General features: G+C 44.0%; 1 protein-coding gene across 2 annotated transcripts in view; it reads left to right on the top strand.

Annotated features, from left to right (window-relative positions):
* Positions 1–15105, top strand: part of OGT (O-linked N-acetylglucosamine (GlcNAc) transferase) — a 72284-nt gene that overhangs the window by 51169 nt on the left and 6010 nt on the right. For both annotated transcript variants that reach the window (XM_067547925.1, XM_067547924.1), the window contains exons 15-18: positions 4476–4601; positions 10162–10332; positions 10476–10592; positions 10676–10843. In XM_067547925.1, the coding sequence (XP_067404026.1) occupies positions 4476–4601; positions 10162–10332; positions 10476–10592; positions 10676–10843 (582 nt within the window). The remainder of the gene's footprint in view (positions 1–4475; positions 4602–10161; positions 10333–10475; positions 10593–10675; positions 10844–15105) is intronic.

Genomic DNA, 15105 nt, shown 5'->3' with positions numbered 1-15105 from the left:
GACCAAAGGCCCCGATTCCATTGGAGGTGATGCAGTCGACTCTGAGCCCACTGATGGGCATGTTGAGTCTGATGCCCATGGACTCACCAACAAGTGAGAGGCAGGTGGGGGATCTGGATCTTCCATCCACATTGTACACCTTTGAGGCAGCTAGAGAACTAATTGCCATGTCGGTACAGCAGGCGCCCGCCAGACGAGAGAGCTGCGGTTGTAAGATCTCCAGCTCTGCAAAGGTGAATGGTGCTATCTAGAGGCAAACTAGCCATGATGCAGCACAGCCCTCGATCACCAAGGAGCTGCTGTCTGGCACCATCCGGGTTGGCACTGCTATGGTCCCCACGATTGGACTCAAGCTCCTCCACTTGGAAGCAGAGTCATATGTCTCCTACTGCAGCAGGCACTATTTGAGGCGAAGTAGATCCGGTCAGGACCCTGGACAAGTTCTTCTCATGGGATCCTGGCAGGTCCAATGGCAGCTGCTACCACCACAGTGGCCCTTCTGTGGACACGTTGGGCTTACCACCAGGCCCAAAGCTCCTTGACCAGCGAACTTCAGACCCTGCCTCAGAGAGACTGTATCCAGGAAACCGATTGTCAACACACAGCACCGAGATCAGCACTGAGGAGGAGGCACAGGTTGGCACTGTGTCGAACACAGGCACCAGTTGCAACTGTGACTCCCTGTACACCCCATGTGAACATCCCTCAGTGCTGAAGGAACAGGTTCAGGACTATTTAGAAAGATTGGACATACACATGTCTATGGGGCCAGATAAAATGCATCCGAGGGTGCTGAGGGAGTTGGCTGATGTGATTTCAGAGCCCATTGGCTCTTTGAAAGCTCGTGGCAATTGGGGGAGGTCCCTGATGATTAGAAAAAGGCAAATATAGTGTCTATCTTCAAGAAAGGGAAGAAAGAGGATCCAGGGAACTATAGACTGGTCAGCTTCACCTCAATCCCTGGAAAAATCATGGAGCAGGTCCTCAAGGAACCCGTTTTAAGGCACTTGGAAGAGAGGAAGGTGATCAGGAACAGTCAACATGGATTCACCAAGAGTAACCTGATTGCCTTCTATGAAGAGGTTACTGGCTCTGTGGATGTGGGGAAAGCGGTGGATGTGATATACCTTGATTTTAGCAAAGCTTTTGATCGTCTCTCACAGTATTCTTATCAGCAAGTTAAAAAAGTATAGGTTGGATGAATGGACTATAAAATGGATAGAGAGCTGGCTAGATCATCGGGCTAAATGGGTACTGATCAATGGCTCCATGTCTAGCTGGCAGCCATTCACAAACAGAGTGCCACAGGGGTCAATCCAGGGGCCGTTTTTTTTCAATATCTTCATTAATGATCTGCAGGATGGGGTAGATTGCACCCTCAGCAAGTTTGCAGATGACACTAAGCTAGGGAGAGTGGTAAATACTCTGGAAGGTAGGGATAGGATACAGAGTGACCTAGTGACCTATACACATTGGAGGATTGGGCCTAAAGAAATCTGATGAGGTTCAACAAGTTCATTTAGCTGAGGTTAGTCCTGCTCTGAGCAGGGGGTTGGACTAGATGACCTCCTGAGGTCCCTTCCAACACTCTGATTCTATGATTCTAAGGACAAGTGCGGAGTGCTCCACTTAGGATGGAAGAATCCCATGCACAGCTACAGACTGGGGACCGATGAGCTAGGCAGCAGTTCTGCAGAAAAGGACCTGGGGATTACAGTGGATAAGAAGCTAGATATGAGTCAGCGGTGTGCCCTGGTTGCCATGAAGACTAATAGCATATTGGGCTGCATTAGTAGGAGCCCATCCAGCACATTTGGCCTATCCAGCACATCAAAATCATATGGACCACCCTGGGATTCCACAGCTGCCAGAGCTGTCTTGCCCATGGAGAGACTTGCTACTATGATCAGCCTCATCTGTCCTTTAGAGGAGACCTCAAACCATGGCACAGGCCTGCCTGTAGCTTACTAGACCACATGGCAGCCTGCATATTCATTACATCTGTCAGACTATAATTAAGGTTCCTCCAGGCCTGACTCTGGACAGTCTGTACACCCAACAAATATAGCTTGACCAAGAAGATACCTAGTCTGCAGAAGATTCTCAGCTCTCTCTGTGGGTGAAAGGATACTACAGGGTGTCTTGGGGTCCTAGTTCACGCATCCCATCTCACAAGGAGCTCACTTCCAGGACCTCACAACATAAGGTAGATGGACTGTCCAAGTGTGGCTCTTCCCATTCACACTAACTTTGAGTTCTACTTTCCTAGGACTCTTCAGTGGAAGGAACTGAAGCAACTCTGCTCCAAACATGCAGTGCTGTTAGAAGTTTTTCATGTGGTCTCCCAGGCACAGCTTTCACAAGGTTCACATATCTCAGTGGTGCAGGGGGTTTATCCACAAGTGTGGCTATGTAGAGGCAACATTCTCAAAAAGCCATACTTGATGTATGCAGTGTTGTAGCCGGGTTAGTCCCAACATATTAAAGGCACAAGGTGGGTGAGGTAAAATCTTCTGTTGGACCACTTTCTGTTGGTGAGAGATTATGCCAGACCAACCTGATTTTCCTCCTTTGAGAAGATAACTGATTTTTTTTAGACAAAGGAAATGCAGTGGATCTAATTTACCTAGATTTTAGTAAGGCATTACGGTTCCACATGGGGAATTATTACTTAAATTGGAGAAGATGGGGATTAATATGAAAATTGGAAGGTGGATAAGGAGCTGGTTAAAAGGGAGACTACAGTGGATCATGTTGAATGGTGAACTGTCAGGCTGGAGTGAGGTTACTAGTGAAGTTCCTCAGGGATCGGTCTTGGGACCAATCTTATTTATCATTTTTATTACTGACCTTGACACAAATAGTGGAAGTATTCTAATAAAATTTGCAGATGACACAAAGTTGGGTGGCATTGCCAATACAGAGGAGAACTGAAGTATCATACAAGATGATCTGGATGACTTTGTAAACTGGGAGTAATAGAAATTGGATGAAATTTAATAGCAAAGATCAGTGTCATGCATTTAAGGATTAACAAGAATTTTTGCTGTAAGATGGGCATGTATCAGGTGGAAGTGATGGAGGAGAAAGTCCTGGGTGTATTGGTTGATCACAGGTTACCTATGAGCCACCAATGTGATGCGGTCGTGAAGAAGGCTGATGCAGTCCTAGAATGCATCAGGCAAGGTACTTCCAGTAGAGACAGGGAAATGTTAATGCCATTATACAAGGCTCTGGTGAGACTTCATCTGGAATACCGTGTGCAGTTCTGGTCTCCCATGTTTACGAAAGATGAATTCAGACTGGAACAGGTACAGAGAAGGGCAACCAGGAGACTCTGAGAAATGGAAAACCTACCTTATGAGAAGTGACTCAAAGGGCTTGGCTTGTTTAGCCTAACCAAAAGAAGACTGATGGGAAATATGATTGCTCTCTATAAATACATCAAATGAATAAATACCAGGGGTGTGAAGAGTTACTTAAGTGCCAGCGTGGACAGAAGAGCAAATGGATATAAACTGGCCACCAACAAATTTGGGCTTGAAATTAGGTCAAAGTTTCTAACTATCAGAGGAGTGAAGTCCTGGAACAGCCTTCCAAGAGGAGCAGTGGGGGCAAAAATCCTAACTGGCTTCCAGACAGCTTGTTAAATTTATGGAGCAGATGGTATGGTGAGACTGCCTACAATGGCTGATCTTCAGCTGCTGGCCAATCTGTGACTGTTAGCAGCAAATATGTCCAACATGAGATGGGGAGGGCTGTGAGTTACTAAACAGAATTCTTTCCCAGGTGTCTGGCTGGTGGGGTCTTGCCCCCATGCTCAGAGTCTAACTGATCGCCATATTTGGGGTTGGGAAGGAATTTTCTCTCAGGTCAGATTGGCAGAGATCCTGGGCATTGTTCACCTTCCTCTGCAGAAGGAGGTGTGGATCACTTGCAGGTTAAACTAGTGTAAATGGTGGATTCTCTGTAACTTTAAGTCTTTAAACCATGATCTGAGAGCTTCAGTAACTCAACCAGAGGTTAGGGGCCTATTATTGGAGTGAAGGGGGGGATGAGGTTTTGTGGCCTGCAGTGTACAGGAAGTCAGACTAGACGACCATGATGGTGAGTCTATGAAAGCTTCTCCCTTTCCAACAGAAGTCTCTATAATTGTTATAATTTCTATAAGTGACACCTCTAACTCTCTGGTCCTGCTATCCTACCAAAGGTCTGGGTGAACTTGGACATGCTTTCCCTCTTTGGGTATTTTTTTCAGAATTAAGTGAGTGACTCTTGTTACTCATAACATCTTTATTTGGGAGAGGGGGTTATGGGAAATTTGAGCTAGCTGTAAATTTCATCTGAATCAGATAGCATTGTTTCAAATTTTCTGTATTTCAAATGTGTTGGTACGCAGACTCCTAAACTCACTTTTGACCTTTCAGTGATAAAAGAATAATGAGTAATGTTTGTTCATGATTCTTGTTCTTTAGATACCATGTAATGGAAAGGCAGCAGATCGCATCCACCAAGATGGGATACACATCCTCATTAACATGAATGGCTACACAAAGGGAGCCCGTAATGAATTGTTTGCACTCAGACCAGCACCTATTCAGGTAAAAGGAATTAAACAGTGTTTGAAGAACTCTGTGATGTAAGAGCAATGCTCAACATTGTCACAGAACAGGCTGATTTCTCTCTCCTGTGCTTCAAGTTGGGAGTGCTTTGAAAGTGGCATGCTGAGCCATAGGGGACTGAAAAGAAATGAATATTGCTCTATAGGGACTAAGTCTATGAATAGAATAATTGTGTGCTTTATATACAATTAGCTCCCTTTTCCTAATATTTATGTTGAATAATGTTCCAAAAGAGAGAAATTAAACATAGCTTCATGGGTCCTGAGCACTGTTTCTCATTTTAGTTAGAGCAGAGATTAGATATTTTAAACAAATGTTGTCAGTCATCCATGACTTCTACATGCTGACAGGTAGGTGGCCTCAGTTTGGAATCTTTGCAGGAAAGATATGACCAGGAGAAACCAGAGCTGACTCTGGGAAATTTATTTCCATGAATAAGTATAATTTCATACAAGTTCAGTACATGATTGCATAAGCACAATAATTTGTAGTAACACAGCATCAGATAATGCTGTAAACACTGTTCTGAATGAGGTGTGGTTTGAACGTGCTGCAGTATACTGAGAACAGTGAGTCCTTACAATGCATATATGCAAACGTGTTATGTTCAAATTAAAATAACTCAGCATCAACACACAGTGGAAGATTAATGCTGCTAAAAGGAAACCCTGGATGATAATACCCAGAATAGTGAAGTATATCGGTGAGCTGGAGCTGTTAGATGTACCTTTTAATCTGTTGTTTAAGTTACTTAGGGGTATCAAGCCATGTTATAAAATTCTATAAAGCAAATTTATTTCATTCTGCCATATCTGACACTTTCTAAAACATGTCAGAGCAACTGTTACTATTATCAATATCTGGATACTTGTATGGTTCTGCATTATTGTAATATCTCGATGCCTCACATAGTTAATGGATTTTATCCTCACAATGCTCCTGGTAGGCAGGGATATATTATTTTACAGATAGGGAATGGAGAGACAGGGCAGGGCAAATCAGGGTGTTGTGGTGGAGCTTGGAATTGAACTCCCGTCTTGAGTGTCAGTCCAGTGGCCTATGCGGTATACCATTGTTCCATCCTTCACTGCTGCTATATTGTTGGGTAAATAGTGTCCTTGGTTTAAAATGCACATTGGATTGATCTAGTTATTTTAACTCATTCTGCACTTGGAGACTTTCTGTGGCCAACACAGAACTGCAATTTCCAAAGCTTTTCTGAAAAAATGCTGGAAAAATGAAAGTAGCAAAAGACAGCTATCATGTTTGATTATTTTACTGTGCCTTCGGGGTGCTAGAATTCTCGTAGTATAGATAAGGAGACCAGATTCCTCAGAGCACAAGTATTCTTGAAGATGTAATTTGGCCTGTAGACTCTTAATTCTGTAAAGGAACCATAGACACTGAATTCTCACTCCTGGGTCCCTGCCTCCAATGTGAGACTGGTGAACTCCCAAAGCCAAATAGTCTTGGACTGTTGCAGCATGTAAGAAATTCTTGCCTTACAACATGAAAGGTACTGATCATTAGTGCTTTCACTTCTTCTGTTTTTTGCTACAGATAGTTGAGCAGCTACTTCTGATTGCTCCTGTTAGAAGCCATAGCTAGTGAGCCTGCTGGTAGGTGATGGCTTAATCTTGAGGTTTCCTCAGAATTTTAAATCGGTGTTTCATCTAGCTTTCTGTAGGTTAAAATAGAAGTAGATAGTTTAAAATTACACTGTTAGCGAAGGGCCGTGGGAAATCAGGAACATGTTATTGTGGAATGCCATACCGAGGGATTATTGTGGTCAGTCACCTCAGTCATGGCCTGCTCTGATGCACAATCAAGTCTGTGGTCCTAATGGCAAATCCCGGCCTCCTTGCCCCCCACGTCAAAAAGGACAGAAATGAAGTATTACGTACTGGCTAAAGGTTTGAATACTTGTACACTAACCCTTCCTGGGATCGCTGGTGGTCACAGCAGCCAATGAGAGGGACAGGCAGAGCCAAATGAGACGAAAAAAAGCTGGACTTGTTTGGGCACAAAGTTTATTCTACTGTGAGCCTACAACTGCATGTATCTAACCAACAAGCGCTGTTGGATAGATACCATTTTAATATCTGACAGTCGCTGGAGAAGTTTGTGGACTCCCTATCACAGCCTTCCAGGCAGGAATTTGAGGCCATCCTGGAGGAGGGAGGACAGTAGCCTGGGCATCCCTACAGGCAGTCTCCGATACAACAGACTCTGCAGCCAGGACCATGGCATCAGCAATATCGTTGAGAAGGGCTTGCTGGTTGCAGTCATTGGGCCTTCTGTTGGAGGTCCTTCAATCTATCCAGGACCTTCCCTTTGGCACGGCACTCTTTGCTGAGCAGACAGAGTCCGAACTGCATGGCATGAAGGACTCAAGGAAGACTGCCATCCCTTGGCTGGTGCACCCCATCATCAACCAGGAGGCATTTCAGGCTCCAACAGCTGCAGCGGTTTGCAGATCAACACCATAGTGAGTCCTACAGAAAAAGGAATAGAGGTTATAAGAGGTGCCAGGGCCACTCGTCATCTGCTGCCCCCCTAACCAGGTTCAAGCCACCTCCATTGAGGTGGTAAACAGACTTTTTGAAGGGGCGCCCGAGGGCAACTTACCAGTTTTAACTTGGGATCTAGCCTCCTGCTATTTTCTTCTCACCTAGCCCCTTTCCTCCAGGCCTGGGCTACGATAACATCTGACCGCTGGGTACCCAGCACAGTAGCCACTGCATACACCCTCCAGTTCTCCTTGCTCCCACCATCCTTCCCTGTCCCTCTTCAGGGACTCCTCTCACAAGCAACTTCTCGTCCAGGAGGTGCAAGCACTCTTGCAAATCGGTGCGGGGGAACAGGTATTACTCTGACTTTCTAATTCTGAAAGCAAAGGGAGGGCTGAGGCCTTTCTTAGACTTGAGTCCTTAAGAAGTTGAAGTTCCGGATAGTTTCCTTAGCTACTATTACACCTTTGCTGGAGCCAGGCTACTGGTACGCTGCTCTCGACTTAAAAGATGCCTCTTTTCACAGCTCGATCTTCCCGGGACACAGGGAGTTTCCTACAGTTCATGGTAGGAACTCACTACTATCAGTTCATGGTGTTTCCCTTTGGCCTTTCAACTGAGCCACGAATTTTCACTAAGTGCATGGAGGTAATTGCTGCCCACCTGACACAAAGGAGTACAGATATTTCCTTAGCTGGACGATTGGCTCATCAAGGACAGGTCAAAGTCTCAAGTCCAGGAAAGGAATCATGATCATCTGAACCACCTGCCAAGCGCTAGGCCTGCTGATAAATGAGGAAAAATCAGCCTCGTCCCATTCCAAAAGGTAGAATTTATTGAGGGTGATTTTGGACTCTACCTGAGCCAGGGCACTCCTACCAGAGGGAAGATTCCTGGCAATGTCAGAAAATATAGCCTGCATTTCATCCCACACCCTACCACAGTGAGGGTATGCCTCAGTCTGTTGGGCCACCTGGCAGCCTGCACTTATGTGGTGCAACATGCCAGACTACAGTTCAGGCCCCTCCAAATGTGGCTGGCATCAGTGTATTCCCCAGCCAGGCATCGCCTGGACAGGTTGCTTATGGTCCCTCTGAGGATGCTTACCTCCCTGGCATGGTGGACAAGACCGCAACAAGTGCTCTTAGGAATACCCTTCGAGGCCCCTCAGTTGATGTTATCACTAGTCTCCAATGCCTCAGACCTAAGATGGGGAGCACTCCTTAGCCCCCTCAAAACTGAGGGCACCTGTACTGCAAAGAACCTGGCATTGCACATCAACATCCGGGAACTTGACAGTTCGGCTGGCCTATGTGGTGTTCCTGCTATAACTCTCAAACAAGGTAGCACAGGTACTCTGAGACAACTCGGCCTCAGTATACTATAGCAACAGGAAGGAGGGGGGCCCAGTCCCCAGCCCTTTGTCAGGAGGCCATACTCCTATGGGACTTCTGTATGGGTCACAGCATCTACCTGGAGGTGGTGCATCTCCCAGGGATCAACAACGCTTTAGCGGACCACCTCAGCAGATCCTTTTGTTCTCACCATGAGTGGTCACTGCACCTGAAGGTGGTCGATCACATCTTCCAGAGATGAGGCAATCCCCAAGTGGATCTCTTCGCCACCAAAGAGAACAAGAAATGCAGTCAGTTTTGCTCTCAGCAAGGGCTCAGCAACAGCTCACTGAGAGGTGCCTTTCTCCTCCCCTGGTCAGGGAATCTTATGTACGCCTTCTCGCCAACACCGGTGATCACAAAGTCCTCAAAAGTGAAGAGGGACAGAACACAGGTCATCCTGGTGACCCCAGCAACATTGGTTTGGCATGCTGCTTGAGCTATTGGTGACTCACCTGTGGACACTCCCATCGCAACCAGATCTCTTGTCCCGGGATTGGGACTGCCTGCTTCACCCAGACCTGGCCTCCCTATATCTGACAGCTTGGACGCTCCAGGGCTGAACCAAGAGGAACGAGGCTGCTTGGCCACTATGCTATGACGCAGCAGGCTCAAGATGATGCTGGCTTCTAATTGAGAAATGGACATGAGCAGGCATTTGAAGAAGAAAGAACAATGATTACAAGGTAAGTAACCATTCTTGGAGATGGGTCGCTCGTATCCATTCCACACCCACCCTCCTTCCCTTCAGTCAGAGTTCCAGCAAGAAGGAACTGAGAGGGAGGGGAGCTGGCAGCACCTTATACACAGGCGCATGCGCGCCGCTGCAGGGGGCGCTAGAGCTACCTCCTGGGTACCACTGGGGGGGAATTTCCAGCACTGGTGCATGTGGCGTGTGCACACACCTAATTACGAATGGACATGAGCAACACATCTTGAAGAACAACAATTACCAGGTAAGTAACCATTCTTTCTCTGCTCCTGGCTATCCCACTTCTCTACTAGGAAGCTAGCATTGTCTAGGCTGCTATGCACATTCTCCCAAGCTACCGCATCTCCATATATCCCCAGAGTGGAAGCCAGTGGCTTCCTGACCCTGCTTGTGTGGATGAAATGTTTAACACCTTGGTGAATGCAGTGTGACCAATCCAATCTATGCTGTTGTACAATACAGTAATCAAAGGAGGAAAAAAACTAAGGATAAAATTTTTAAGAACACCTTATGTCCTTTTGACTTAGGTTCCTAAGTCACATGAGCAGTATGGAGAATTACCTTAAATCTCCACAAGGGACAGAAAAACCTGAGAACAGTCTAATTCCAGACCACAGCAGTCTCCAAACAGCTCAAAGAAACTGAGGTGACTGCTGGCTAATACCCAACTTCATAGCTGTGTATAGCTGGCTCTATGTGCTTGATAGATTTCTGGCCATAGTTTTTAATAGTTCTTTAAAAAATTGTTCTTTGTCTGATGGGAACCTGGAGACAATTCTTGCACTTTGTTGGACTTCAGCCATTTGAGAATCTTGTGAAAACCTTTGTAGAGAGATGCTGAATCAGAGCAGGTTATATAGTTCCACATGTGGTTTGTCCACACTTAAGATTTACAGTCTGTTGCTTTTTGGCTTCTTTTATAGGCTATGTGGTTGGGATACCCTGGAACCAGTGGGGCACTGTTCATGGATTACATCATTACAGATCAAGAAACTTCCCCAGTAGAGGTGGCTGAGCAATATTCTGAGAAACTGGCTTACATGCCAAACACTTTCTTTATTGGAGACCATGCTAATATGTTTCCACACCTGAAGGTATGTAGGAGACGGTGATAGAAAGGAAAGCTGATAGTAATGATTGTTTTGTGAGGACTTGCACTTCTCTGGGAACTTGTATTCAGTACAGTAATTTGGCAGTGGGATGTTGTAAATTGAAGCTTGTTTTTCTTGCTCCACAGAAAAAAGCAGTTATTGATTTCAAGACCAATGGCCATATTTATGATAACAGGATTGTTTTGAATGGCATTGACTTGAAGGCGTTCCTTGACAGCCTCCCTGATGTCAAAATTGTTAAGGTGAGAATTCTACTTCTGTCCAATCTGCCCTAGTAGACTGAACACAGCATTTTCTCATTGACGAATCTTGCATGATTTCTTAGATGAAGTGCCCTGATAGTGGAGACAATGCAGACAGCAATGCTGCCCTCAGTATGCCAGTCATTCCTATGAATACAATTGCAGAAGCTGTTATTGAGATGATTAATCGTGGACAAATTCAGATAACTATCAATGGATTCAACATTAGCAATGGACTAGCAACTACACAGGTGAGGCAAAGCAGGACACTAATTTTTTCCTGCTAATATTTTGTTATGGGATATTGATGGTTATGAAGAAAGGAGCCAGAGCTCCAAACAAATGTTCACTCTTACTCCGTGAAGAGGAATGTATGCTTTAGCCATCATTTAGCTTAGCTAAATCATCTACTTCAGTGAAATTTGAAACTTAATTTCAGAACACTGCTTTTCTCCTCCCTCTTCAGTCCTTTGTAATTTCTCTTTTCTATCTAGAAACCATGTTTTGTTTTAATTTTTTCTCATAACAAATTAATCCCTTGATCTTTGACTTAGTCTTCTTTGAATTTTCTTCATGTTAGCGATCTGTTTCCGTTGTGAAAAAGGGGAATGTGGATTTGTGGGTCTGATCATGCCAGTGCTGTATAGCTGAAGCTTCTCCATATGTAGCCCTAAATTGCATTAGTTCTTTTTCCTATCACATTGCAAGCTCCTAGCCAATTCCTCTGTGAATCTTCCGACTTAAACTGCTTTAGGCATTGCCATACAGCTGTCTTAGTTTGTATTTTTTCAGATGCAGTGTTTTTCTGCCCATATTTCTAAAGTCTCTGGGTTCCATTATATTTGCCTTTAGAACAGTTCTGAATTACCATTGTGTGAATTTTGTTAATGTTCAGTCTTCCAAATGATTAAAGATGTTACATGACTGGGATGTAATTAATTGAAGCACCCCACTAGATGAACCACCCTACCTCAATATGCAGTTTTCTTGGCTCTTTGTTTATGGCCCTTTAGCACGTCTTCACTGTGTGACAATGTCCTTTTAAAGCCACTTGTTTTAAGTGTTTGTGGCCGTACAAGACAAGTGTATATACAGTCCTTGCCCCAAGGAATTTACTATCTAAAACAGATACATGATCAGAAACCAGAGAAACTACAGGAGATTGCAAGATAGTGTATTGAAAATCTTTAATCATGTGGCCTCTGCAGATTCTCACACTTGGGATATGCTGGCAGTGCAGCTTGTACTGATGGAACTTTCTTATAGCAATGGCTAGTGGAACATGTTCTTGTCTTCAGAGCCATAAGGGAAGGAACAGAATGTTTTGAAGAGTGGGGCTATAAACGGGGTAGTGGTGTGCTGTCCACCTCAGTTCCTTCTAACCTTGCTAAACAGACCTAGCAGGAAACAGCAACCTAGCTGGGTCCTGGGTCCCACATTTGCAGAAATGGATCGTTACTAGGGTCAATGCTGCTTTGGTTTAATTTAGTTATTTTTTTCTTTTCTTGGGGTTTTATCTAAAGACCTTAGCATGCTGGCAAAGATCATTAGTCCTGACACATACTGGAACCATAGATGAGGAAATCAAGGTTCAAGAGATGTGCCTCTTGCTCTGCTGTTTTTCCTAATACAAATACAAATGTGCATTGTTTCCTTTGAGGGAAGGTTATTTGCCGTCTCATTGTTCCACATGTAGCATCTTCTCCCTCTGAGCTAGAAAGGAGCATCAGAATCCTCTCCAAGCAGTGTCATTTGCAAGAAGCATTAGTGGCTAAACTATCTGGTTCCAAGACACAGTGATAAGTCATTATTTGAAGAACAGCCTCAGTCTAGATCCCTGATGGGGTTAAAAAGCCCAGTAATGCAGGTATTGACCTCCTTGCTTGATGCAAACCTAAGGTCACAGTCACTGTGAATCTGTAAGGATTAGATCCAACCTACACATGCTTTAAAATCAGCTGGTCTGGATAACTTGCATTCAAGAGTTTAAAAAGAGCTGGCTCAGGAGCTTGCTTGACCATAATGTTGATTTTTGTTTTTCCAATAAGTGTTGGAACCACTAGGGAAATTCTAGAAGACTGGAAGAAGCCAAGGTTATGTTGATATTTAAAAAGGGTAAATGGTATGACAAGGCAAGAAAATGGACTGTCTGATATGGGACTTCATTAATCAAGAATTAAAGGAGGGTAATATCACTAATAAAAGGGTTTTTTGAAAATAAATCCTGTAGAACTATCAATTTTTATTTAATTATAATCTTGATAAATATGTTGTTGTAATAGACTTCTGTAAGGCCTTAATTTGTACTCCATGACATTTTGATTAAGAATTTAGAACAATACAAAATGAACATGTCACACATTAAATGGATTAAAAGCTAGTTAACACAAATGGATCTTAATATGTAATTATAAATGGGGCATCATCGAGCAGTGGCTTTTCTAGTGTGGTCCTTCAGGGATCAGTTCTTGGACCTATGCTGTTTAAAACTTTTATCAATGAGCTGGAAGAGAACATAAAATCATAACTGATGACACAAATGGGGGGACTGGTAAATAACGAAGAGGCTGGGTCACTAATACATGGTGATTTAGATTGCTTGGCAAGCTGGGTGCAAGTAAACATATTTTAATATGGCTATATGTATATGTCTAGGAACAAAGTGTAGGCTATACTTACAGGATGAGGGACTCTATCCCAGGAAGCAGTGACTGAAAAAGATTGGAGGGAGGGTTGGGTGGATAATCAGCTGAACATCTGTGCAACACTGGCCAAAAAGGCTAATGTGATCCTTGGATGCATAAACTTGAGTGGAAGTAGAGGTTATTTTACATCTGTATTTGGCAGTGGTCCGACAACTGCTGGAATGCTGCATCCAGTTCTGGTATCCTTCTTGAATTGTGGATACTGATGAATTGGAGAGGGTTCAGAGTGGAGCCGTGAGAATGACTAAAGTTTAGGAAACACATACCTTTATAATGAAAGACACAAGGAGCTCAATCTATTTATATCAACAGAGAAATGAAGGGGCAAACATGATCAATCTTTTAGTACCTATGTGGGAAATAAATATTTGATTCTTCAGTCATATTGACAAAGGTATAACAAGCTCCAATGGCTGGAAGTTGAAGGTGGACAAATTCAGATTGGAAAATAAGGTGAAAATTGTTAACAGTAAGGGTAATTATCCAGTGGAACATCTTTCCAAGGGTTGTGGTGGATACTCCATCAGCTTTTAAATCAAGATAGGATTTCTTTTAAAGATATGCTGTAGTTCAAAAGGAATTATTTTGGGGAAAATTCTATGGCCTGTGGTATGTAGGAGGGTAGACTATGAATTTTGGCTTTTCATATAATCAAGCCCTTGTTATCATTCGTGGAAAACTCCTCAAATCCATACTTAATTAAACCACTTGTGTGACATCTTGGATCAGGGAAACTAGAGTGTAATGAACACTCTGTCCCAACATTTCAGATTGCAGGGCTACCTTCCCTCCTTGAGGAGGCCACATTTGGAGTAGTGTGTCCAGTTTTGGCTCCCTCACTACAGAAGGGATGTGGACAAATTGGAACAAGTCCAGCGAAGGAGAAGAAAAATGGTTAAGGGGCTGGAGAACATGATGAGGCAAGGCTGAGGGAACTGGGCTTGTTTAGTCTGCAGAAGAGAAGAATGAGGGGAGATTTGATAGCAGCCTTTAACTACCTAAAAGGGGTTTCCAGGGAGGATGGAGCTAGGCTGTTCTCAGTGGTAGTAGATGACGGAACAAGGAGCAGTTGTATCAAGTTACAGTGGGAGGGGGTCTAGGTTGGGTATTAGGAAAAAGTTTTTCACTAGGATGGTGGTGAAGCACTAGAATGGATTACCTATGGAGGTGGTGGAATATCCATCCTTGGAGGTTTTTTAAAGTGCGACTTTACGAAGCCCTGGCTAGGGATGATTTAGTTGGGGTTGGTCCTGCTTTGAGCAGGGGGTTGGACTAGATGACCTCCTGAGGTCCCTTTCAACCCTAATTTTCTATGATTCTAAGCAGGCATGAGGTCAGATTAGCCTTCTCTAAGATATTAACCTGTATTTAAAAGCGCCGAAGAAAGGCAGCCATAAAGGGAACCTTCTCCCAAAATGGTTCAAGAGAAATGCCCTGCATCAGATCAGAAGTCTCTGATCTGGATCAGTTACTGTCCCCATTGCTGAGGGGAACAGTCTCCTTTACTTGTCAGCTGTCTGGATGTAGATGGTATCTCCCTCTTTTTTTTTTTAATATGGCCCCCATCACTGTAGTATTTGAGCTCACAATCTTTAATGTCCTTATTCTGACACAACCATCTGGGATACAGAAGGGCTAAGAGGCTTGCCTAAGATTACATAGTAAGTCTTTAGCAGAGCAAGGAATTGAACGTGGGTCTCCCAAGTCCTAGGCTAGTGATCTGACCACTGGACCATCCTTCCCTTATGGAGCTGAACATTCAGACTTTGCAATGCATCATACTCCTTCCTTCCAGAAGATACACTACA

Source organism: Emydura macquarii, unplaced genomic scaffold (assembly GCF_026122565.2).
Source record: "Emydura macquarii macquarii isolate MOO-44397 ecotype Brisbane River unplaced genomic scaffold, CSIRO-AGI_Emac_v2 contig_1253, whole genome shotgun sequence".
NCBI lineage: Eukaryota > Metazoa > Chordata > Testudines > Chelidae > Emydura > Emydura macquarii.
The sequence above is the reverse complement of the archived record's forward strand: the minus strand, read 5'-3'. Positions and strand labels throughout refer to the sequence as shown.